General features: G+C 37.2%; 1 protein-coding gene across 8 annotated transcripts in view; it reads right to left on the reverse strand.

Annotated features, from left to right (window-relative positions):
• The window catches only part of RALYL (RALY RNA binding protein like), a 391,070-nt gene that overhangs the window by 21,232 nt on the left and 342,884 nt on the right, over window positions 1-26,954 (reverse strand). For 5 of the 8 annotated variants that reach the window (XM_040083776.2, XM_040083786.2, XM_058422916.1 and 2 more), the window contains 4 exons: window positions 16,525-16,572; window positions 11,956-12,119; window positions 11,232-11,312; window positions 1,780-1,893 (listed from right to left, as the gene is read on the reverse strand). In XM_040083776.2, coding sequence (XP_039939710.1) covers window positions 1,780-1,893; window positions 11,232-11,312; window positions 11,956-12,119; window positions 16,525-16,572 — 407 coding nt within the window. The remainder of the gene's footprint in view (window positions 1-1,779; window positions 1,894-11,231; window positions 11,313-11,955; window positions 12,120-16,524; window positions 16,573-26,954) is intronic. The other 3 variants (XM_058422915.1, XM_058422920.1, XM_040083851.1) reach the window with 1 other exon arrangement.

A 26,954-nucleotide genomic window follows, 5' to 3' on the forward strand; every position in this document is an offset into this window, starting at 1 on the left:
TGATGTTTTAAAATATCAATATTTTGAAAAAGTTTTTTAATATCTGAGGATATTCATTGCTTGTCTTCAGAAGGCATAAGAATATGATGCAATACAAATCAACACTTCCTCTTTGACCTCTCATTTCTATTTAAATGAGATCACTATGGTTTTTTAGCAATACTGAAAATTGGATATCAAAGTACAATGATCTGTAGATTGTTTTGCATAGTAATGGACAGTAAAGGTAGGGATGCACAGAGTATTTCAGTGCACAAGTGATTCAATGGAGTACGTTGCAATTGCATCTTCACCAATTATACCAACTTTTATCTAACTTGCATAAAGAACTAAATAGACTCTAATGAATACATATTGTACACAATTCTCTTGAAAGAGATAATCACACTCTCTGCTAATGGTTTACCTTAGACTTGAAAAAAACCTCTCAACTTTGTGAGATAAACTGCAACAGCTGCAGAACTTTCAACTTAGAAAATACTTGTAAAGAAAAGACGGGTTACTTTTCAAAGTTTTTTTTTTTTTTTTTAAGTTACATGGAAACAGGAGGGATCCAGATCTAAATTTCTGTTTTGACTGTGTCAGGTTTGTAACCCTCAACAACTTATTCCCAGTAATGTTTTAGACACTCCTAACAGAATTTTCTTTATGTGTCCTGGTGGGTTTTTGGTTTCATGTAACTGAAGACACACAGGTCGTTGTGGATTCCGAGGCAGAATTTCTTTCACACATTTCACACAAAATTCATAAAAATGTTTTATCACAGAATGGAGGGGTGGAAATAATAATTGAGTTTTTCATGAGATAAGGCTTTCATTTTCTTGCTGACTCTCAGAAAAATCAACTCACTAGTATAAAACTCCTGTAAAAATATATATGTGATCTCTAAGGAGATAGCAAAGAAAATACCATAGACAGGCATAAAAACTGAGATTGTTTTTATATATATATCATAGACAAAATACAACCTTATAACTCTCAGGATGACTTTAGAGTGCTGCCAGGTAATGGTCATTCATCTAACAAAAAATGACCACTGCAATGACTTGATTAAATTATAGTGTTGGATTTTTTTTCATTCCCAAGGTGTGCCTAAAACCAAAGCTTTATAACCCAGAAAAAAGCTAAACTGGAAGTGTAACCACTTTTGCAAAGAAGCCAGAGCTTCACTCAATAACTGAGATTGGAAAGTATCTCTAGACTCTCCAAGTCAAATTCCCCTTCAAATCAGGGATAAACTCTAATTTTGGCCCAGGTTCATGGGTCCTGACCCCAAAGAGTTTTGAATGTTTCCAAGGAGCCACTATGGTCTCTCTGATCAACTCACTATACTGCTTAGTTGCATCTCTTTTCCTTATATCAAATAGAATTGTTTTCCTTGCTTCAACTTATGACTATTGCCTATTGTCCAGGTAAAAATTCTTGATATACACCATCTATTAATTCTTATATGTGCCTAGCACAAGCATCCCAATGGTCAAAAACTACTAGATTAATTCTGTTCAGTCAGTTTTTTAGTGTTTTTTTGTTTCCAGAACCACTAGAAAGATTATTTTTCCTACTACACCACAAAAACCCAATTCTTAAATGATGATGCATGTTCTATGAAGAATATTAACCTATAGTCCCACTAGTTCTAACTGAGAGTTAATTTGCTTTGCTTCAGGCCTCCATTATTCAGAATTTCAAAATTTCAGAAAACTTGTGTTCTCTTTGGTCTGCTTGACTGGTAACGAGGTTCTAATTTAATTAATTTCACTGAAATTGGCTTTTACCTACCTGCTTCAGCTTTTTGCTGCTTTTCAATCTTTTCCAGTCTCCCTAGCAAGGAGTCAACTTTTGTTTTGATTTGAGTTAATTCTTTCTTGATTGTTTGCAACTCATCTGATTTCACTGTGGAAAGAGACCAAAATGCAAAACATGAGATAAATTATATTTGTGGTAACATTCTCCTCCCAAGAAAAACATGTTCTTTCTTCTTTTCTGTCTAGAAGAAATTCTATTCCCTCATTTTTTCAATATTTTCAGAGATTTAGCTTTTAAAATTAACATTATTAAAATTAAAATTATTTTAAAATGCTGCATCCTAGAAAATCACAGGATTCTAAGCCTTAATGCCAAGAGTCCATGTAAGGTGTGTTGCTCAGTGATAATAATTTCAGGAAAAATAGCTCAAAAGCATCTTCATAGATCCAAGTAACTATAATTAAAAACAGCCTATAGTGAAAGAATAATTCAGATATGATAGACACATAGTAGTCATGCACCCCCCACTCCCGAGTGAACATTTTTGTATAAGGAAAAGGTTTCAGTTTACCTGAAACATAGAAGGAAACCAAACCAGAAAGGTCTGTGTCTTTCTCTTTGGCATTGGCTCAATGCCAAGAGAGGAGCACCTGTTGGACTTTGTCACTGTCCTTGAAAGTCTGTGCCTTTCCTTATTGGCAATTTGCCAGTTGAACCCACCTAAACTATTAAGTACTAAAGGGAATGCACAAAAGAACCAAAGAGCTTTTCAGGACTGCTGTCACAGTGTCAGAATGGTCTCTGCACTGTGTTCGACCTACATTTTCTTTATCTGTTTATGTTAATTATTTTTCTTTTTATTAAACCTTTTATTTTACAAAGCATGTCCAGGGAAGTTGTCTTGCTACATGATTTAGGCCATTTACCTGAACAGGGCTGGAACCCTGGGAAGTACTGAGAATATCAGAAAACTATAATACATCACAGTCTTGCAATGTTATTTTGCTGGATTGTTTTGTAATAATACTGACAACAATAAAAAGATCCCTTTAAAAAAGATCCCAGTAACACTATATATTCCTCAGCAAGAGTGAATGGTAATATAAGTGCTACGGCAACCAGGAATGCAAGATTATGTTCCAGTCAAAAATTCATTGCAAGAGGTGTCACATTTTGTTTCTTCAAAAGCTTTCAGTTTCAGTTGGCAATTTCTTGTACTATTTCCAGCTGTGGATAATACATGAAAATATTTAAATTTATGACCACATCCAAGGACATGGAGGCGTCACCTATAAATTATTAGCTGAAGTTTCCAAATCTTTTTTGCACTGCTTTACTCTTCATTTTTGTTTATTATTGCACTCCCATTGTCTAACCCAAGAAGGAGGAAGAAGCCAACACTAGTAAGAAGGTGTTTTTGAAGCCAAAACTCTACCTGCTTTGGAGCTGTTCTGCCTTCAAAAGAACCAGTGCTGCAGCTCTCATAAATTGCCTTATTATTTTGGCATTATCAGAACATGTATTTTATGCTCAGAAGGTAGTCTCATCAAATTTACTTGACCTGTTTGTGCTAGGATATCGTGTGGAAAAAGTCAAGAGGAGAAAATGGCAACACCATGCTAGCATGGGAGAATAAAGCCATCTATAAAGAGCCAGAGTAGGCAACAGAGCTGTCACTCTTAGTGCTCTTATAGGGAGAAATGGACTATTACCACGAAGGATTGGCAGTGGAAGAGCACTGAGCTCTTCTGAGCTGTGTTACTCCTACACCACTGCTGTAGAAGGATGTTTATTGACTTTGGTGTGGGTATTGAGAGCATGGATGCACACAACAGGATGGTCCTTATTGAGCTTGGGAAAAGGGATGTTCTGCTGTGAAGAAGAACACGTGGCCTTTCTGTCAAAAGGGTCTTCTGGTTGCATCTTGCTATGTCAATCCTGTTCATTGATCCTTGGCCATGTCTGTTATCATGGTGTCTCGGGTAATTTGTACTAGGCAGTGAATCTGATGATGAGGTGTGAAGACAAACTATTGCCTACTTCAGAGATAGTTGATGAGTATGTGTTTGCTTCAAATTAGCCTTATTCCAAACTTGTAGCTTATTCACTGAAGTTGAAACCAAAGATTTTTATCTTAGGGTTCTGGCTATGTGCATTATAGTATAACATGCCAGCTAAAGGTTAGCTATAGTAGGTTGCTGTATGTGGTAATGCACTGGTTTAATCGTGCTCATATTGAGAAATTGCATTACCTCACAGTACAGGCTGAAACCTCACACTGAATGAACAGAAGGACTTAAAGAAAAAAGCATTAAACTAACCTTTGTGCTATGCTCTACAGTATTTGTTGGAATTATTTTGTGAATTTATAGACTGAGGATTTAAAATGTTCCTAGGGAAATAATGGGTCATTCTCCAATCCCACAGATCTGAAACAAAATGTTAAGATTCTGACAACTATATATTTAGAAAGTTATGGATTCTCCAGGCGGAGTGGCTGGTCCATGTTGGAGTAGCAAGGTACCTCAGAATCCAGAGGGAAATGGTGTGAACTGCTCCGATGGGGAGTGCTAAGTGCTGGCAGAAATCCACTATGAAGCCTGTTGGCAACACATTCTGTGCAGCCAAGCTGTTGTGCCAGGGACGCTCCCTTGACTGGCAAACTGCAGGCTGGCCAAGCCCAAAAACGTCAGACTCAGAAGTGACACTGCAAGGACCTAATGACATTTGTTTCTAGTCTACTAAGCAAAGTAGAAAACTTTTCCACATCTGAGTTTGACAAGGAAATAGGAGCATGCAGCGCACTGCTGTTCAGCTTAGGTGTGCTGCACAGGGGGCCTCCATGTAGTGTCTCTGGAACAACTAGGCTGGGAAGAACATGGCACCAGAAGGAAGACAACAATGAGGATTCAAGGACCAGTGGAAAAGGACAAGGGAGTGCTGGGCAACAGATGACTGAACATGAGCCAGTGTGTGCCTAGGTGACCAGGAAGACCGATGACATCCTGGCCTGTATCAGCAATAATGTGGCCAGCAGGACCAGGGCAGGGGTTGTCCCTCTGTACTTGGCACTGGTGAAAACACCTTGAGTGATGTGTCCAGTTCTAAGCTGAACTGAAGAAAGACTGAGGGCGTGGAGAGTGTCCAGAGAAGGGCAATGAAGGCAATGAGGCTGGTGAAAGGTCTAGGAGGTAATTCAAATGAGAAGTGTTTGAGAGAGTCAGAGTTATTCAGCGTTGAGAAAAGGAGGCTCAGGAGAGACGTTATCACTCTCTACAACAAACTGAAAGGAGGTTTTAGATAGATGGGAGGTGACTCCTTCTCCCAGATAACTAGGGCAAGAGGACAGAGCCTCAAGTTGCACCTGAGGAGGTTCAGGTTGAATGTTAGAAGTAATTTCTTTATTAAGGTTATTAAAGATTGGAAATGACTGCCTAGGGAGCCACCATCCATCCCTGGAGGTATTAAAGAAACCACTGTCTGATATTTAGTGCTATGGCCTAGTTGACAAGGTGGTGACCAGTTAAAGACTGAACTGGATGATATGGAGTCTTTTCCAATTGAAATGATTCTATGATTCCATGATCATAGAGTAATTTTCTTGAAGATAGCACTAAAAAGTACTAAAAACAAACAAACAAAACAAAACAAAACAAAAACAAAACAACAACAAAAAAAACCCACAACAAAACAAAACAAATCAACAACAAAAAAACCCAAACAAAAAAACCCACTCAACCAGTCTGCGCAAGTTCCAAACTTTCACTTTTTCCAACATTGTGATGGTGCAACTATTTGATTTGCTTATTTTTTTACCTTGCAGAGGATTGTACAAGTCTTCAAAATTATTCTAGAGAAATTCCACTCTCACTTATAGTGTAGTGAGTATTTCTGTAGTAAGCAGCAACTACCTAATACAAATTATGAAGAACCCTGATGGAAAATAAGTTGAGCATGAGCCAGATCTTTTCCTTGTCGCAGGTTAACTGCATCCAGCACCTAATTACCACACAGTTGCTCATTTCCCTCCAACACCCAGAAGGATGGGGGAAGAAAATAAGGAGGGTAAAAGTGAGAAAACCCATAGGTTGAGATAAGAACAGTTTATTAATTGAAATACAATGTCATAATGATGATGACGATGATGATGATGATGATAATAATGAAAAAGAAAACAAAAGAGAAAGAAATGAAGTCCAAGAAATAAAAGCAATGCAAATGAAAACACCAACTGACAGGTGCCCTGAACAAGCCCTTGCCAACCTTCCCCTTAATTTATTTTTGAAGATGATACTATGGTTTGGAACATCTCTTTGGCCATCTGGGGTCACCTGTCCTAGATGTGTCCCCTCCCAGTTCCTTGTGCACCCCCATCCTGCTCATTGGTGGTGTGGGGTGAAGCAGAGAAGGACTTAGTGTAAGCTCAGCAGTAACTGAAACATCCCAGTGTCATCATCACAATTTCCAGCAGAAATTCACAACACAGACCCACAGTAGCTACTGAGAAGGCAACTGACTCTCCCCCAGGCAAACCCAGCACACCACTCTATGTAGGGCTTGTGAGACCACATCTGGAGCACTGTGTCCACCTCTGGGCTCCCCAGTACAACAGGGAATGAAGAAGACAAAGCCTCTTCTCAGCAGACCCTACTGACACACCAAAGGCCTTTGGAATAAATTAAAGCATGTGAAATTTCATCTAAACACAAGATTTTTATTTTTTCTTCCCATGGGTGTGGTCAGACTCAGTCCTGGGAAATTTGTTTTGCAGGGCACTTGCACCAGAGGAGCTCTAGAGGTCCAAACTCAGCCATTCTGTGAGTCTGTGATAGCATTTGGGAAGAACTTTGGGTTTTTAAAGCAGTGTTATGACAAAGATAAATTGTAAAGATTATAAATTCTGTGCTCCAGGTGTCCGGCTTTGAGTAGATAAATTCTCCTTTAAATTTTTTTTTTTTATTATTATTATTATTATTTTTTTTTTTTTTTTTTTTTTTTTTTTAATTCATCTCAGGCAAGAAATAAAACCATGAGATGCATGTATCCAAAATATCTGTTCATCGCTTTTAGAGTAGGAAAGTAAAGTAACTTACTTTTTGGGATTTTTTTCCCAATTAACAGATAAATAAAGGACATCAGGTAACAGAAATGCACATATTGAAAGGGAGAATAATTACTAATGAAATTAGTAATGGCTAAATATCTTAAACAACTTTGATGCAAAAATAAATAAATAAAATAAATAAAGAGGTGAAATTTGCTAATGACATAGAATTGAAAGCTATCACCTATTAAAAGTAAACTGGAATGGAAGAAGAGGTCAGGTGATTTTAAGGAATAATATGTTGGAAAAAATGATGAGATTTCACTGAAAAACCCCCTACACTTAACAGCAGTCCTACTCTTAGCATCAAGGCCCATCGGCAGAAGACGACAGTGACAGAATTATCCTTGATAATAGACTATCAGTATAAGCAACCATGAGAAGGAAAATGCAGTGCTAGGGTGTGTCAAATGATGTGTTGCTAAAGATGGAGAAGTGTATTGTCTTTGTATGAGGACCTGGTGAGTACAAGTTGAACCCCTGAATTCTAGCAGGCACATGAGGAGAACAGCTGTGAAGATGACCATAAAAATGGAAAGCTTTCAGTGTGACAGAAGTGTTTTCCTTCTTTGCTGAAGACAAAAAAATGTAAAAATAAATAACACTTTTATGCTAAGACAGTGTTGGAACAAAAAAAGAATATGAACAAATAAGAAACAAACAAAGCTGGAAATTACAAGAAACAGAAGAAAACCAAACCCTAATTACTTTTAAGATGTATCTTAAAGGATTAGATGATGCCGCTACTTGCAAGTGTAATGAATTTGATTCGGTGACCATTTCTAGCCCTTTCTGGCCTTCTAGAATGCATCTTCCATCGAAGCATCTAACACCAAAGGAGACAACCACATCCAGCGCATAATAAGAGTATAAAATTAAGGTCAATCGCATTTTTAAAAATGAAAGTGCTACTCTTTTATTTTACAGCTATATGTGTGAAATTGCAGCTGTATTTGTGAAAAATTTGTTGCTGTAACTGCAAATTGATTCATCCACGAAGCATGATTCAGATTTCTTTGGGAGGAAATGCCATTTATTTTTATCTAAGCCCTTCATGTTTAATATAAAATATTTTATCATATTTTATTACTTTAGATATCACTGAAAAATGGATCAGCTGATGAAGCTAAATATACTCTATGAGTCAGAATTAATTCATTTTAAAGACATAATTCAATACATATTTTAGTATCTTAAGTGTCTATGCCTGAATTTCAAACACACTGAGTATAAAACATTTGATTAATTTTTTCCTCCTGATTTCAGATGTGTAAAATGAAAGTGCATACTATGAGAGCTTCAGTTTCTACATTGCAATAAAAAGTGAGCTCTTCCTAGTTCTAAATAGCAATTTGAATGTACTGCTTTATACCATTAACATGAAGAACTACTATGTGTGATTTACCCACTAACATGTTTAATTTGGTGAGTTACTTCTGGTAATTTGGAAATGCTGATTTATGTTTTTCTGGTCTTTGGAGTTGAAAAGAAAAAAAAAAAATTGATAACTGTTCCTGGAAAAATTATGGATTTAAGAAAGAAATAAAATCTTACTAATGTATTTTATGGGTGTTTTTATTTTTATTTGATTTTGTATTATTTTATTTTATATTATTTTATATCATTTATTTTATTTTAAATATGAAATTTATGTTTTGGAAGCAAATTTAAAACACAAATTTAAAAACAAAAAAAAATTTGTTGAAACAAGAGTTTACTGTGCTGGCAGATATTTTTGCAGATGTGCCCATAATGAGCAAAGCATTTTTGATGCTACATTTCTTGTAATATCTTTGCACAAAAATAAGCACCTGCCTTTGGATTTCTGTTTTTCAGAAGTGAGTCCCTTTTGATTCCGGTGATTTCACTTAGGGGTCTCCTGTGTTCTGACCATTAATATGACATGTATGGGTTCATTTTCTGGATCCAGTCTGGGTGTGAACAGTTATATATATAATTATATATATATACTATAATTATAGTGTGTGTGTGTGTATATATATATATTTTATATATATAGTATATATTATATATACACAATATATAGAGAGTATATATATATAAAATATATATTATATATATAGTATAATTATAGAATTCTACTTACAGCTGAAAGGTCTCTTAGGGAAAGTGATCTCATGAGAGTTTTGATAGGGGGGTGAAATCTTCCAAGCATAGTCAGTACCATTTTGACATTGTTAATTCTAAACTTGCAATTAAGGTGTTTTATGGTCTCACATTTCATTAAGACTCAAAATAAATTCCTTCCCATGATCTCTGTTTCTCCTTATTGAAGAAATCCTTTATTTACCTAACAATAAATTAACATTAGAATCGACAGTGTATTAATTCAAAGATTAGCAGTGTAGAGTAGGGGGCTACAAAATATAAAATTGCATCCTCCCACAATTCAATATAATCAACTTTTCCAAGAAAATGGCAAAGGAAGTCGCAAAACATACCTTCTCTACTTTCCAAATTGAAGTTCTAAGGGAAATAGCTCAGCTATTTCTCCGATAAAGGTCTTACCATAAGCTGATTACATACCTGTCCAAGTCAACAAAATCATGCTTCTACATTTATGATGGGTTGACTGGAACGGATTAAAACTGAAGTAATTCTATGGGAAAACTGGGTATAAAAATCTGTATCCTGTGTGTCTGACTCCTTTTAAAGATGTGCAGCATGCAGAAAAAAATATTTTGTGCAATTTATTTAATCACAATAAAAAGTCTTTGCATTGTTTTCCAATTGTCATTACAATGAATTGAGGATAGAAACCTAACAAAGGTCCAAATGTCAGCCCATGTTTTCAGTGATGCATCTTGCAGCTCTCCCTTCAGTTAAAGAGTTGGATCCAAGGATGATCTTGTCACCTACGGTTCTAAGACTGACACTTCTAGAATTCAGATCATACCTGAATTAATTGAAGGATACCTCCACTAGGGCATAACACTGTCTCTGTGGATCTGGACACCCTTGATTGCACTTCCATGAAATAATTTACAGCTTCTGCAATACTTGCCATAATTTGGAGTCAGTGTTTTAGAAATCTTATAGCAAGTGCCTATGGATGCTCAGACTAGGGTTGAATCCAATAATCTATGCTGCACATTATTTAAATTCCTGACACGGTCTAAAAAGCATTTTTTTAAATGCAGAAGAAATAAAGCAAATTTTGCAGTAGTTCTAAGGAACAAATATCTGTATGTTAATGTAATATTCTCAGTCTCATTCATTACAATAGAAAATCAGATTTCTGGGCGAGAGATTTTCTTGGTATCTGTTGGGATACAAACACTAAGATCCTAATCTCTCTAGAAGAAATTTATAGATATTCTTGTTCTGGACAATGAGAAAAATATATAAAAAACTTATCTGAATATAAACTCTCTTTTCATGGCAAAGTGAGTGAAAAAAGCCAATTCTTATTAATACATACTTTAGGACAATTAGTCATTTGAATGCACTGACACTACTAAGTATTCATTAGATAAGAAAGAGTAACTGATGAAATGAGATCTAACTAAAGCTTTGATTCACTGTATGAAAAACCAAAGATCCAAGGACTGAAAAGGACTAACAAAGGAATTTAATTTGTAAGTTTCCTAAGTGAAGATCTTGAGCTCCATCCTTTTTTTTTTTTTTTTTTTTTTTTTTTTTTTTTTAAGATAACAGAAGAAAACATAATTTATCACTTAAAGTATTGAGGAAAGGGTTACTTCAAGGTGAGTATGAAAATATCTAGACTCGTGTTCATCCTCCAGAAAACAAAGGAAATGTTGCTACTCCCAGACATCCTCTTAGGGTCTGAATGAGCTTCATAATATGACACCTAAATTTACATGTCTTCCTGTGTGTAAGGCACCAAAGCTCTTGTTAGTGGTAGTGGGCATCCAGTCCTTTCATTCCCTGGAGACTTGGAAGTGATTTAACTATACATGCAACAGAGCCTCTCTGTCTGAACATCACCCTTTCCAAGGAACGTCTTGAGCTCCTTGTTCCTGAGTGTCCAACCTTATCTTTAGCTGTGTTTACCACATGTCCATTTTTTTCAGCTACATGCATTTACTTGTTTATTACATATTTTCCTTCAAGGTCTCTGATGTCATCAGATTGTACAATAGGATCAAGAATGGATCCTAATGGGCTCATGAGGTCCATCTTCTTTGTCTGATACTAGCATGTAAGATTTGAATATGTTATTCACACAGAATATAGGACTGGGTCCTGTTGATGTTGTTAACTCTTCTGGAAGGAAGATGTATTGTTGATGGGTTCACTTATTTCATGGTAAGACAGCGTGATATTTTTCTGGCCACTCTAGTACTGCAAAAGACTTATGGAAGTTCCTTCATTCTTTCTAATGTCTGATCCCTACCTGATCTTTCTCTTCCTCTTCCAGTGACGCTTCCAAGGACAGTATCACTCCACATAAGGGGCAGGGGAAGACGGGTGGGTGCTGAAAGATGCACGAAGAGGAAGATGAAGTTCCCAGGACATATAAGGGAGTGGGGAGCTTGGTGAGTTTGGAGGAAGGGATGCCTACTGTTCATCAGTTCTTCTAGGGCAAACTCACTAAAGAAGGGTTAAATAAGCCCAATGCTGTTTTGAACTTCCTTTAAAACAGACACTTTGCCTCTTTCTACACTCAAAAGGATCCAGTTAAAAAAAGTACACACAATCCAACCTCCCCTGCCCCTCCCCAGTCCACCCCCGCCAGCTTACATACAACCCTTGAGTCTCCACAGAAATCAGTGTGCCTCTGTCTGTCTATCACAAGATTATTGCATTTTTTTTTTATTACCAGCAGTTCACGAGATGTCATGATGCATGAGCTGTCAGGTTGAGAGGAGATTTTAAAAAGGCTTTTTCTGAGGTCAAGGGAGCAGGTCAAATGTTGAAAGAATTTCCATCAAAAATGTCATCAATGTGCTCCTTGACTTGCAGGAAAGGCCTGGAAGCTTTGGTGATCAAACCAGATCTTCAAGCTAGAGATTTATGTAGGAAATGAATGCGATAGGGCGATACAGTGGAAGCTGTCTGTTTGCAGAAATTTCTAGGATCATTGTTTCAATAATATTCAACCAATATGAGCAACTCACATTTGGATCCTGAGGAAGAAGCCCCACTCGAAGTGGATCTTGATGTTCCCTTCATGGAGAAAACCCCTTTGCCTCTACGAGTTGTTGTCACAGCAACACGAGGGCGTTTGAGTGGAATCACTGCACGGGGCGGTGGGGGGACACGGCCATGGTAATCAAACAACCTAGAAAAGATTAAGTCAACTGGACTCCATAAAACTCTCTGTGATTTCATGTCATTGGAGCTCTGTCAACTAAATTTACATGTTATCTTTGAGAAAATTACTCTTTGAAACTGTAATCACTTTATATCAAGTCAAATGAGATTTCAAGGGCCTATGCACATTAACTGCCTTATTCAGATTTCAGTCACACACTGGTGCACAGACCAGCTCAGATATTTTGTGTGTCATTTAAATGAAGGATGTATTATGGGACTCTGCTATTTGCTGTATAGAAAATCCATAACTTGCTTTCCACAGGTCCACATAATTTCATTGTTCACAGCCAACAGCCGTACATTTTGTTGTGACATTTCAGCTCCTTTATTACATGCATGACTTAAATTCTAGTTTTCTATCTGCTATTCTTAAAGATGTAAAAGTAAAGTACAAAAGAGAACTTTCCTGAAGATAGCCATCACTATAAAGAAATATCCTGCAGTTTGTGAAATAACAAGTCTTTGCATATGTTCTCTTTATTGAAGAATGAATTGGTGTAGAAATATTAAAATATCCAAGCATGCTTAATTTTAAAAAAAAAATAAAAAAAATTGTTCAAACCAAAACCACTTTAGCAGGCAAATACTGAAACTTTTAGCACTACAGTCAATAAAAGATACTTTATGACAAAAACAAACTTTTGTTCCCTAACGGAGTAGCTTAATCCCAAAAATACAGTTATCAATAGCAGGTAACTAACCTGTGTAGAGGGAAATTAAGGCAGTAAGAAAAGGTAACCAAAGATACAGATATATTTGGAACCTAAAAAAATATGTGTCCTGGATATGATAGGTGAGGAGAAGAAAGTTCAGAAAATGGAGATTTGCAGTTCAGAGTCTGAAGCAGAGGGATAAGCAACATCCTCACAAAATATTCCCAAATTTACTTGCAACTAGTAATTGTGGAAATTTATAACTGCATGTTTAATTTTCACAGTTGTGAGTACTGTCACCCATCTCGAAAGAGAGATGGACATTTGAAAACAGACACACAAGAAACAGTAATTCACTCACCACAGCATCTAACAGCTGAACAGGAAGCAGAGTAAAACTTAAATCTTCTAACCCATTTTCTGGCAAGTACATACCTAGTGCTTAAATCAAACCACACTTCTGTCTGTACTGTAAACCTACAGACAGTGTAACCAGCTCCCTCCTTTTCCATAGTTGTCTACAAAATGTGACACAGATCCTGTCAAACTCACTGCCTGAAATCCATGACTTCAAATATTCCCACAAATGAACAGCTTCTAGCCAATGTTAGCATAGCTAAAGAATTGTGTGTGAAGATGAACACTAAACTATTTTTTTACATTTTAACAAAAATATTAGTGTTTATTATCACTCATCATTTATCATATTAAATGATCTACAGGTTTGTCCCAAACTCATTTTTTATGTTATTGGGAAAAATTATTTCTGAAGCGCAATAAGCTGTCATGCAAAAGTTCATAATGTGATTATTAGTCCAAAGGTGATTTTTTTATTTAGCTTCCAATAGTTTGTGTTAAGATAATTGAGTGAAATGGAAAGCTATGCTTCCTTATCCTGAAATAGACAAAAGAATGGTTATCCAAGTAGCTGTCATCTATTCCTACTTTTGTTTGTGAAATTATGCAAAACTTTTTGGCTTGGTATTTTGTTTTTTCTCATTCTATATATTCCAAAAATATACTTTCTTTTAAAAACAATGCTTCCATTTATGGTTTGTGTGTTTTTCTTGTTCTTGTAATATGAAAAATGATAAAGAGAAAAGCTCAGTTCAGAAGAAATTCTTTGCCCCATGTCTTGGAGTGGCTTTATGGTGCTTTTATCCTGAATCGCCTGTTCTGCTTATGCTGGAGATTAAGTTCTGCACCCTTAAGACTGGTTCTGAGAGCAAAGAGGGAGAAAAAGAGATACACAATTTGTTTTCAGAAACTGCACTTGACCCCCCTCATCCTTCACGCAGACTCTGTTGTCTGCAGCATGGACAGTGGGAGAGGGTTCTCTGCTTTTAGTTAGATTTTTTTTTTGCTAGCTGAGACAGAGAAGTTCCCCAGACTGTGTCTTTACTGTTTCTTGTGACTGTTCAAACCTGCTCTGGACTGCAAAATCCAGAAAAACACTGGGAGCTCACACCTGTGGCCCACCAGGGCCTGGACCTTGGCATTTTCAGGTGCTGGAGGAGCTGATAAGAGACTGAGCCAGCCGAGCTACACCACACAACAAGGACTTTCTGAATTTGCCATCTCTCTTCAGAACAGCGAGAGGTTTTATTGTTTAATATCATTCATTTTTTTTAATGCTTGTGAATGTCTTGCTTGTTGAATAAACAGTTTTCCCCACTTTTCTAGAAGGAAATATTTTCCTGGACTAGGTGGGGGAGGGGCCACTTAAATATTTCTTTTTAGAGGGACACTGTTTGGAGGTTTCTTCCAAAATTTGCCCTAAACCAGGACACCCTGGTAATCACTGCTGTGCACACCACGATGCCTTTTCTTTCAGTCACCCTTCTAAATTTACAGTTCTGATCTTGCCAATCTGTCTTCGTAGAGGTTTTACTTTAAAGAACTATCCATCCTTTTTTGACTCCATCCCTGCTTTAATCAAGGTAAGAAAGACATATTCTCCCTTCAGGGAGGAAAGGTAATAATATTAATTTGTTGAAATAATAGAAAACAGGATCTGTGGTTTGGGATAAAACATAGAAATTCAGAAAGTTCAGAAGTTCAAAAATTCAGAGAATCATTACTATATTTCTTAATTGATATTTCCTATAAATAGTTTATGTGAAAAATTCTCAATGAGATTTTCTTTTCCATGACTATTATATTGAAATTTTCATCTTTCACTTCCATCAGTTTTTATCTAAAAGAGACCCTTCACCTAGTACAATTTTTATTTTCAGAAAATCAGCATGTCCAGCCTTATCAGACCAACCTCATATTCAGGTTTTCTACCATAAAAATTCTGCTGCCTTAATTCTGAAAGACTTCTAAATTAAAAAAAATTGAATATTGTTGAACAGATCTATGGGTACGTTTCACTCTCAGTGGTTTTCCATAACAACACAATTATCAAGTGAGACACCAAGTTCCACAGAAACAACCCTTGATGTCCAATAATTGTGGGTTGGGGTTTTTTTTTGCAAAAATGTAACCGTTACATTTAATAATTTCTGCTACCCCTAACATACAAAATCAAGGAAAAAAATAGACATATAACTTTAATATTCGTGTGGCATAGATGAAAAACACTGTTCTGTTTAAAAACATACAGTTCTACAGATGAAATTCAGAGCCGTAACCTTGGAAAAAAAGAAATAAAAGCCTATGGATCTTACATTTTTCACAGGACATATGCTACTCTTTCTACAATGGCTGGACTGAGCAGGATTAAAGTGTTTTGATAGTTTTTCCTTCATATGTTTATATCTCACAATTTTTAACTTAGTCGAAAGGGGGCAGGGTGATTTACATGCAAAACCAAAACTAGTGTCCCAAATTGCACCCACATCAGGGGAAAACAAACATGAAAATATTGTTTCCACATTTTTCCTACTGTGCTCCTAAGCAGAAAGGTATATAGCACTTGATAACTTCTGTGTGTAAACTTTTTTTCCCTGCTTTACATAAAAGAGATATCAGATCAGAACAGGTTGGTGGAGCAATGTTATGTTCCTCTCTGACTCACTTGTCCTGTGCCAAACCAAGCTGCTGTAGTGCAAAGACGCAGCACTGCTGGATAACAAGTTGGTTATCTGTGATCATTCATGCTACTCCTGTGTTGTGGGGATTCTGCTGCATCTGAATAAATACATTTTCACAGTGCAGAGAGAGGCTGTGTGTAACTGCTCAAGGCAGAATCTCCAAATGCTCAGACATCCAAATTCTTTTTGTCCTGTAGGAACACACTGCTCAGCTTGCGCTTCTGCCTCTCTCAAGGTTCTTCCAGACTTCTAAATGTTCTCAGAACATTCTTGAGGAATCATTGTATCTTTTCGTACACATGGATGAAAAGACAAAGCCAGGAATATCATACTGAAGAATTTCACAGCCACTACACATCGCAGTGAAAGTAAGCCTGGAGGAACTCTATTTAACTACCATTAACTGTTCAGCACAGGAAATACCCCAAAAAGCTCTTAGGCTAAAATCAAGGCTAAAAGCACAAGACGGCTAAAATCAAAAGAACTGTTTAGTAAGCATGCATTTGGTGGTGGTAATCTTCTCTGCGAGATATTAAAAATAGTCATCTGATACATGACAGAAATAGTGCCATGAATAATAGATAAAACCAGAACTGGCCTGTTTAACCAAATGTTGGGATTATATTATTAACAAACATTAGAAATTAGGTAGGATGTACAAGAGTATAGGCACACATACCGATTGTAGAAATCATCTCTGTAGTAATCATAATCAAAGACATAACCACTGTGGAAAAACACAGAAAAAAGAGAATGAACTGGTTTATAGGAAAATACACACTGATTAAAGTTTCTGTGGTAATGGCTTACTCTCAAATTTCTGTCCCTTCTTCAAAGTCCTTCCACTTTTTTTTGTACAATGTACATTACCTTTGTCAATGCTGTTGTCAGCTATCACCATATATTTGGAAATATGAAGTCTTGGGCATGCAGAACTGTGTAAACAGTTGAGAGCACATACAGAAAGGATTTAACACAGTGAGACAGCTCTGTAATCAGAGGATCATTAGAGTGTAATTCTCTGAGTGATCAAATTAAGTTAGCATTCCAAAACTGACACCCTCTTCTTTTTGGTCTAACATAGCATCATCAGTGAAGTAGGAAAACAGTTAAATACATGAAAGAGTGAGAAATGAGTGAGACGTTAAGCTAAGAAAGTTACTTTGATTTAGAGAAACATGAAAAGGATTGGACATTTTGCTGGTCCTTGAGTCCGCCAAATTATTTTCATCAAAAAGAGAAAAAAAAAAAGTTAAAAAAAAGGAATGCTAAATAAGTGTTACAGGGATGCATTTCCTCTCAGGTTCAGGAAGGAATATACATACCAATCTGGGAAAAGACAGGCACCATCAAGGGAAACAAATACATGTGAAATTGCACAACTCCACGAAAAAACTATTTTTGAGCTGTCAATAACAAAGTCAATCCCAGATTGATCTTCCTGGTTTTACATTCCATTAGCAACTTTCTACTTTTGTGGTGAAGAAATAGCAAAGAAGTATTATCTATCTCATACACCCAAACCCCGCCCCCCCCCCCACCAACCAACAAACCATTGAGCAAATAAAGGCTCTGCATGAAAAAAACACAAGGGTTTATTACTCTGCCTAGTACATGCTCTAAGTTTTTCACTGTCCTGAGAACGACAGTTATGAATAGTGGGGGTAAGAAACATGAAGAAAGTATCACAAAAGAAGGTGAAGCTTTAAGTGAGAAAGCAAAAAAGTAGAGAAAAAAGAGGTAGAAAGGACAAAGCACAGAAGAAAACTTTCCCTGAAAATAAAGGGACATTATAGAATGGTAGCGTGATATAAGTTGGAAAAGACCTTAAAGATCAGCTACGTATTTAAGAAGCTTTTCTTTGCAGGGAATGAACTTGTGGATAATTTCTGCTGTTGAGCATTGAGCAAAGTGGGGATTTTAGCGCATAATTTGAAGAAAATGTCAAGAATTCCACCAAAGCAGGTCAGGGCACAATTTCCATCTCTGCCACATCTCCTTCACATGCAAGTGTCCAATTGCAAATAACAGAATAAGTTGTACTCTCTGCCTGCACAATATTGCAGTTAAAGATCATGGGAGCTGCAGATGGCCATGGCCCTTTTTGGAAACTATTTGAGAAAAGAAATCCTAAGATGCATGTCATGTGAAACACTCACTAAATTAAACAGCTCTGAGAGACTAGAACCCAGCAGCAGGTAAGTTGTGTGTAGCAGAGGATGGAAAATATAATTAAATAAAAGTAGGCTGCGTATAGTGATCATGTTTCTGTATCTTAATGCAAAACTAGAAATTTTTTTTCTAAACTATATGACAGCTCTTATTTTGTCTTTCACTCCAGTCTGAATGGAACCAAGAAGCAGCAGGTATCAAAGCTATTATTTTATTTACAGCTATTCACAGCTTCCTAGTGGTTTTATTTGGCTGAATGATTAATAGCTTCAGTAAGCCCATACTTAATATTCAATGTGTGTGGGTTTTTTAAGCAGAAGATAACAGACAATTTGAAGGGAAAATATTAAATTTAAAACCCCTGCCTTGTGAAACCTTTTGCCTGGAGTTGACATTTATTTAATTTGCATAAAGATGGGACAAATTCACTTTTTCAAGGTTAAAGACCATGAAGCTGGTGAAGAATAATTCACTGGTACCAGTTAGAGTAAGGCTGAAGGACAACTATGTTTTTTCTGTAGTAACTCAGCTCTGGCTCACAGGACAGAATAAGGACAGCTGACTCCTCAATGGGTATGAAAATTTTAAGCTGAATGATGATGTTTCATCTGTAATAATATGTTGAAGATATACATTATAGCGAAAGCAACCAGCACATGTCTCCGTCTACAGCCATAATTGTTCCTACTTCTGCACGTCAAGGGACAGGCATAAGATTTGGTCAGTGCTGCAGTATAACACCAAAGAGAAAATTAGCACAGATAATCACTGGCACTGAGATCAAGGTGACTGCAAGACTCTTAACCTCTTGAGAGTTATTCCTTAGCAACCCAACAGCCTGTGTAATGGAGGTGGTAGGTAATCACTCGTATGGTGTCGAATACCAAATACTCAGCAGGTCAGAAGCAGAGAAAGGTTTAAAGGAGCCTGTGAACTGGTGGAGTCAGCAGTTATCTAATGGCATTGTAAACAGGCAGATTACTTACCCACAAACATATGCCGTCTCTAGAATATTAACAGTGAACTGTGTGCATGATGCTGATATTAATGCAGTAGACAGTAAAAGACACTGCTTTATGTGTCTCACAATGAGACAAAGAAAACACACAAAAAAAGGTGCTTCTACTAAACAAAAGTCATGGTTCCTTTTCCTAACTTAGTATCACCAAGACAATCTTGTACAAGCTGTCTTTTTTGGTTCACGCTTTGCATATCTTTAAAACTGAGTATGCCTGAAGAATAAATGGTTCCCCCATGACCATATTTTGGAACGATGATGCTGTATGTATTCAAAGTTCCTGTGCACGTCAGCAGTTGCACATGTGCCAAGTGGGCAAAAAGTGTTATGCTTCTGCATCCTTGAAATAAACTTGTGGATGTTATTATGTCTTTATATACCTGATGTTGAAAACATATTACTATATTACTACAAAAGTATAATATTTTTTTCCATTCTCTATGCTATGCCCTCAAAAAATGTTTATAAATTAATGATCACATAAGGTTTTAACTTAGCTTCAAACATTAGTGATATAACTGACTTTTCAGGAATTGTTCTAACTTTAGGAGAGCTACTGCAGAATATAGCAGAAATACCTTTTGTTCTTTTCCTGTCAACAAGATTTTTGTGTTCCACGTAGATCAGCCTTAGCTAATGTTGCTTTTTCTTTCCACAGGTATGGATATATATTTAAATCATAAATGTTGACAAACTAGGCATAATGTATCTTAATTTAATTGACAGTACTATTGCCATTTATACTGTCAGTTGCTTCTCTGTTGTCAGGCCTGAATAAAAATATTTAATATAAAAGCAATAATCCTTCAATCAAACTCCTTTTGGGAAGCACATATCAACCTAATGGTTGAAACCAGTATTCCAGTTATTTGTGAAATCATTTCTCCTGTCGAGTGAGAAGAGTCTTGGAAATTGTTCCTGTTGAGTGCAAAAGAGAATCCATCTAGACTGATATGATGTTAAAAAGGAGGTCAGTGAGGGTAAATAGATGATTTAGAGAAGAAGTATTGAGAGATGGAAACTTTCCCTGCTAGAAAATCAATCAGATGAAAGTTACTTTCATAAGCTGTTGAAAAAGCAGTGGAGATTTCAGGCCACTTTTCAGTGGATGGTTACCTACACTCTCAGAATGAATCAAATTGGTGGGCTGAATCCCACCTTTACTTTAAATAAAATTCAATTTTAGGTAAGGATGAGAATGCTGATAGAAGTGGACGGACACTGTTGTTTTGCAGTTCAGGCTGTATATTCTGCAGAGAAAGAGAACATTCTCCAGAGCCTGCCTTTTTACTGTCAAAAGACAATTTTTTTTTCAGTGATTCCTTCAACTAATATATTAGACATTTACAGGAAAAAAGAAGGGGATGGAAGATGAAAAGTAATTACAAAGAAGTATTTTACATTCATTTTCATAATGAAGTTATGAGGGGAAATAGGTATAGTTAAAAAGATCAGCTTAACACCAAAATCCCCAATCACTTGTCCCAAAATGCCAAACGATTGAACATAACCTACTATTTCTATATTTCAATTAAGGATTAAATTACATTGTTATTTTGTAAGCATAAGTTAATAAAGATATTTTTTTCCTAATTCTGCACATTTATTCAATTAATAAGAGCAAGATATAGTTTTTCCTGAGTGGGGAAAATGTAAGGAGTTATGTTTCAAATAATCCAGCATGGAATGTAATACTGTAAATGGATATTTCTGTCTGCAAAACTGAATTTTTTTTACAATTCTAATCTGAAGAGGTGCATTTTGTCCAAGGAGGACATGTATACATAGATAAGCTGACATACAGTACTCCAGTTTCCATTAAATTATCTTTCTGTGGGCACTAGGCAGAATTTATTTTCAATATGATTAGGCTGTATCTTTTCTGTCTCTAGATATTTTCCTTCTCTCCTCTCATCCTCTCTTCCAAGAACTCTTATCCCAGTGAAATGTATTTTGGGAAAGCTGTTGAACTTACAGTGCAACCTGAATTTTGGGCAAGCCTTGGGCAAATATTCAAAGTTGCATATACACATTCAGGTAATTAAAACACTAAGACATTTTCCTGTAAAGGATTAGGCAAAACTTGTGAAGCAGACAAGAACAAAGACATTGAGATCAATATTCAGCTGGATCAGCTAGTTTCAGACCTGTTTATGCAAGCAAGACAGGCAATAGTGATGCAAGCAAAACTTAACGCAAACAATTTTCTGTGTAGCTAAGCGTTAGAAGTCCTCCTTATTTAAACTACTTACTGTGGCTGCAGGCACAGCCCATGCTTAAAAATGTTATCCTGATGCTCTTTAGAAATAAAATAGTAGCTTTTTAATATAAAGATACCTGTGTAAATCTACTTAATATCTCCCTGACCTCCTCCTTCTGTTGCAAAACTATTTTCTGTCATCTAAAGTAATGTCCAATTATTTATGTTTCCCATGGGGACATTTCATAGTAAGGGAAATAAAAAGATTTTCAGTGGCCTAACCATTTCCCAAGGTGTCCTTTAATTGTACAGTCTGACTGGGGAGTTTGTAATATCTATATGGTATTTTTTCTTCCCTGATGCAAGAGAGATGGGTCCTGCCTCTTAAAAATCCATTTTAAATTGTGTGTTTAAGGAACTACTGTCAAACCATACACATGTGATTGATTATCCAATTTGTTAATAATATTGTATACATTGAAGGAGTGTCATTTACTTGGTTTGAAAACTACAGGAGACTCTTATTGACAGTTTTAGGATTAAGTGTTGGGTTTAGTGTTTCCACAGCATTTCATTGAACAGCAGATTAAATTAAAATCATAGTAGTAGCACTGGAGTTGAAAGACTAACTATTTAAGATTCCAAAAACAGAACTCTGAAACTTGATTTACTTTCCAGAGAAGCTGTCTTAGAAGCACTGAATGAAACACAAAAGCACGGTTCACAAAAAATCAATCAAGTGAAATGTGACAATGTCAGAGTTCCTGTAAATGAAAAAAAAAAAAAAAAAAAACCACCCAGAAAATTTCATCACATGCTTTCCTGTTGCTGTGTTATTTGGTTTCATATTGTATTTCATTTTTATATTGGGTTCTATTGGGTTTGTTCTGTACTCCCCTGGTCTCCTGGAAAATGTTATATCCTGAGGTTTGTCCCTGCACTTTTCCCTGCCCATCCTCCCGCATTCCTCCCAATCCCCTCCTGCGAGCCCTGTCTGTCATTCAGCTGGTCCACCCAGGTTCTGGAGGGTTCGAGTAAAAGACATGGAATTGAGAGGAATTAAAATTCCAAGGTGCAACATTTATAAGTTATCAATTATTTAAGTTACCTGTTGTTAGTTATCAGTTGCTTGTATCCTTTGTTCTATGTATCAATATTATCTGTTTTCTGTACCCCGAGCCCCAGTTCTTTACAAAGTGTTGTACTTCCCCAGTTCCTTCCCAGTTCTCTAGGCCCCAAACCCCTTACCTTATCCCAAGTTAAGCCTCCGCTGCTCCCCTGATAGTCTAAGCCACCAGCGCCTCGTCTGCCGCTCTCCATATGTCCATCATAACATCGATGCCGCCTGCTTTTCATCAGCTCCTCCCTGCCTGCCCATCAACCCGGAGGCCCTGCCCACTCCTCGTCTGCTCCTGGCCCAACACCGCCCATTATGGAAATCAGGCAACTCCCAGGATGCCTTGCTCAGGCGGAAGTGTGGTAGACATCAACAGCCCCTAAGAACAGTGAGCCAACATGAATTTTGAGAGAATGAAAGGCAGTGCCGGGTGAGGAGAGCCCAGGCATCTACCAACAACTTCCAGCCATTTTCTAGGATCTCGCCCTGACCTAAGAGATCCTCACTGAGAGACACCCCCTAGACCTAAGGAGCCTAGAATGAGACCTAGGGGACTCCCGCGAGGCAAGGCTCCCAACTCTGCGGCGCACGCGGCAAAGTCATCGTGGACCTCCTCCTCAGCGGTGCCCATTGGGAGCAGCAGCGGCGTAGGCACCCCCGAGCCTTCCCTCCAAAAAGAGCTGAGAAATAAAGGCATTAAAAAGAGTTAAACAGATCTCCTGCTCTTTCATTTCTAACAGAATGATAGGGCGAGGGTCATGAAGATCCCTCCCTTTATGTTCCCCATTGGTTTCCTTGAATGTCCCTCCAATCCTGTTCCACTCCCACCTTACCCCTCATTGGGTATTGTCTTGTCCCCTCGTTTAGCCCCTTCCCTGGATATAAGCCCAGGTGATACGAGGTCAGATCTCTTTACTCAGGCAGTTGGACTGGGTCGAGGTCTGGGCAGGACTTAACAAAGACTGAATAAAGCCTTGGTTTTGCCCCCAGATCAAGCCCCAACTCCTTCCTTTGCTGCCGATGGGGTCTTGCTATCTTGTGCCAAGGGAAAGGTTCTCGGCCGCCTCCTGGGTTTTTAGGACCCTGAGAAGCTCGTTTTGTCTGCTGCTTTTCTCAGGCTAGCCTGGGCAAAAACGGAGCTGGGGAGCTCTCGGAGAGACAAGTGATGCTTTCCTTTCCATTTTTCAAACTGTCAGAAGGCTTAAGTTAAATTTGTGTTCTCATTTACATTAAGTTTACTGGTGTAATTTAATTATTTTGGGTTGAGCAACTCAAGATTTAGAGCAGCAAAATGGAGACATGAAGGAGACAGAACCTTCACTGTCCTGAGTACAGCTTATGAAGTGAAGCCATACTGATTGTTTTTCCGAGACTATGCTTTGCAAGTGCAGTTACAATTTAAATTAAGATAGTAGATTCTGTGAATCTGCAAAAGCATTCTTTTACTCCTGACCCACTGTGTAATAGTTTCCATGGCAAGTGCATCTGATAAGGAGACTCTTCTATAACTGAGCACAGATCTGGATTCAATCTGGTCAGAGATGAGTGGAAAGGGCAGTTGTGCATCACACAGTCAGCTGTGTATCCTCTAGACCGGAGCAAGGCTGACTACACTTTCCTTGATCTCTGGAAAATATTCCTTTGCTTTGGGAGACCTTGTGTTCATTCACTTTCTGCATACACTGTGAAGAAAACAAGATTTGTGTAAGGGAACGAAAAGACACAAACCAAGGGAACTCCGAGAATTTTGATTTACAGAAGGATATTCAAGTGTCATCACTCCAAATTACCTCAATATAAATCCAGAATAAATCTGTTGAAATCAAGGGATCATATTTTTTTTGTCTTATACATGTCTGGATATTTTTTATTATATTTATTCTCATAAGCAAAAATATTTTTGTCCCAGATGACTCACCTCAGTGTAGCATGTGGCAAAAGGGTCTGGTGGCTTGTCATGACACTGGTATTGGCAGTTTCCTTATACACTGCTGGACTGTATGGAAGAGCTGCTGATTTCTTGTCATGCAGGTATGAGACAATTATGAATCATCTAGCTGAAAATTTTCTATACATCTTTTCTAATTTACAAGAAGCATTGTTTCACACAGACTAAGAGGCTTTTTTCCCCCTTAGGAATGCTCATACTGGTTTCTTTTACCTACTTTTCTTATGTCTCAAACAACTTAAGAACTGAAGTTCTGTCTCTTTTGAGTAATGTCATTTGATTAGTATGGGATCTTTCTCATGTTTCCTCATTAATTTGTGCTCCTAACTTCCATAGCATGGAAGACTGCATCTTGATACTCTCCTGCTTTATTCTGTCTGGCATATTTCTTTATGGTTGCCTCCAAATTCTAAGGGCATCCAACAATATGGGGTATTAATCATTAAACTCTCTTCCACATTGATGATTTTTGAGGAGCATATTCAATGTAGAGTTAATCAGGTTACATTCTTGGCTTCAGGTTTTACCTGATTTTTCCATGTCTAAGTTCTTTAAAAATACAAAAGTCACATTTTTTAAATCACATGATATGACAAATACATGATTTGACTCTGTCAAATATTTTGGTAATAGAATAGATTGTAAACTGATGTTCCACTCTGGCTGCTATACCTTAAACAAAAACAAAAACAAAAACAACCAAATAAACAAGAGCCAACTCACAATAAATTTGGGGAATTCAGTTTGTATTTTATGTGATCTTCCCTTCACCTTCTCCCTTACACTTGCTGAATGTTACAGTACTTCTCCTGGAGACTCCTTCATATTTCTGTTTTAATATCTAAGGAACAGTTGTACAGTTTGAAATTTTGACAACTTGTTTGCAGCAGATGGGCAAATTTCATTGGCTGATTGTCATTGTCTGTTAAGAACATAATACTTGAGCAACCTGGTCTAGTGGAAGTTGCCCCTGTCTGTGGCAGCGGGGATTGGAACTAGATGGATCTTTAAGGCCCCTATCAAGCCAAACCAATCTGTGATTCTATGATTTGCACAAAAGAGGGCTCGTGGAACTTTATGCTTCCATTATTGCCATTTTCTGTAACATTTTTCCCTGGATTATGTGGTCACAGTCCCTGACAGATGAGGGCTCTGCTTGCACTTTTATGAACCATGTCTAGTAAACATTTAAAGAAAGTTTCATTTCAAGTGGTTTACCAGTGTGGGAACTGCATATTAGAATTTAACAATACAGGCACACCTTAAACTAAATTTCATTTTATATAGTCTATTTAATTAATCTACTAAAACAATTTAGTACTGAGAATTGCTTCCAGCATCTCTTCCCAAAGCACAAGATTCTGCGAAGGAATGAACGCTGCTGAGTTCTCTCTTTCTGACTCCTCCTTCCCACTCTGTTACCTTCTTGCTGAACTCCTCTTGCAAGATTTTTGCCTTCTCCCAAAAAAACCACATTACCATTACTCATCCTTATACAGTTACATGGCTGGAATTTTACTTTTCTGTGAATGCTCTACACAGCAAGACAGTTTTAGCTTTATAGCCTATAAAAAGTCACCCAGAACATGAAATACACTTAACTACTGGCACCTAGACAGGGTCGGCTTGAAACCAAATCATACTTGATTCCAGATTTAATGTATAATCATGATTAATATGTGTGTGTGTGTATAAGTGAAGAGATTCATTTTGCCAGGAAACAAAGCCTTATTCAATACCTCTCAGGGCTCTCCATCTCTTCTAAAGAAGTGGGAACACTTTGACACAATACTGCTATATAAACCACAAAAACAAGCTCCAGTTTTGTTTCAATAACTTCACTGTCTCAGAAGATGTAGCTTCCATTTCCATCCCATATCCATTTATATAACAAAAAAGGATAGATCTGCAGTATGAATTAGATTATTTGAGAAATGCTTCAGTTTTCCTCCTTCGTATACTGATCCTAATTTCTGTGAAAGTGTTAGCTACTTTTAAATAGTTCAGAACAAACAGTTCATGTGAAAAATGCAGTCTGAAAGTTGGTAACTTTTCATTTTGACTATTTATTGTTCATAGTTTGCCTGGAAAACTCTCTTTACTTTCTGTCCCTTGATTTAGATGGCAAGAAAATAAGCAAGGCCATATCTTGTAGTTACTTTCTGCTGAATAACTGCTTCTGGCAAAAGGCACTGAGAGTGTTGGTTGAAAAGAAACTGTGTACTCAGAGACCACAACACAAATTTTATTCTGGGCTTCATCAAAAGGAACATGGACCAGCAGGTGTGGGAGTTGATTCTCTCCTCTATTCTGCTCTCATGAGACCTCATGTGGAGCACTGCATCCAGCTCTGTTGTTCCAAACATAAGAAGCATGTGGACCTGTTGGAGCAGGTCCAGAGGAGTGCCATGAAATGATTACAGGGCTGGAACACCTCTCCCATGAAGACAGGATGAGAGTGTTGGGGCTGTTGAACCTGAAGAAAAAAAGACTCTGGGGAGACTTTATAGCAGATTTCCAGGGCCTAAAGGTGCCAACAAGAAGGCTGGAGAAGGACTTTTTACCAAGGCATGTTACTATATGATAGGACAAGAGGAAATGGCTTTAAACTGAAAGAGGGTAGAGTCAAATTATTATTAAATAATTCAAACTTA

The sequence above is a fragment of the Hirundo rustica genome, chromosome 1 (genome assembly GCF_015227805.2).
Source record: "Hirundo rustica isolate bHirRus1 chromosome 1, bHirRus1.pri.v3, whole genome shotgun sequence".
NCBI classification, from domain to species: domain Eukaryota; kingdom Metazoa; phylum Chordata; class Aves; order Passeriformes; family Hirundinidae; genus Hirundo; species Hirundo rustica.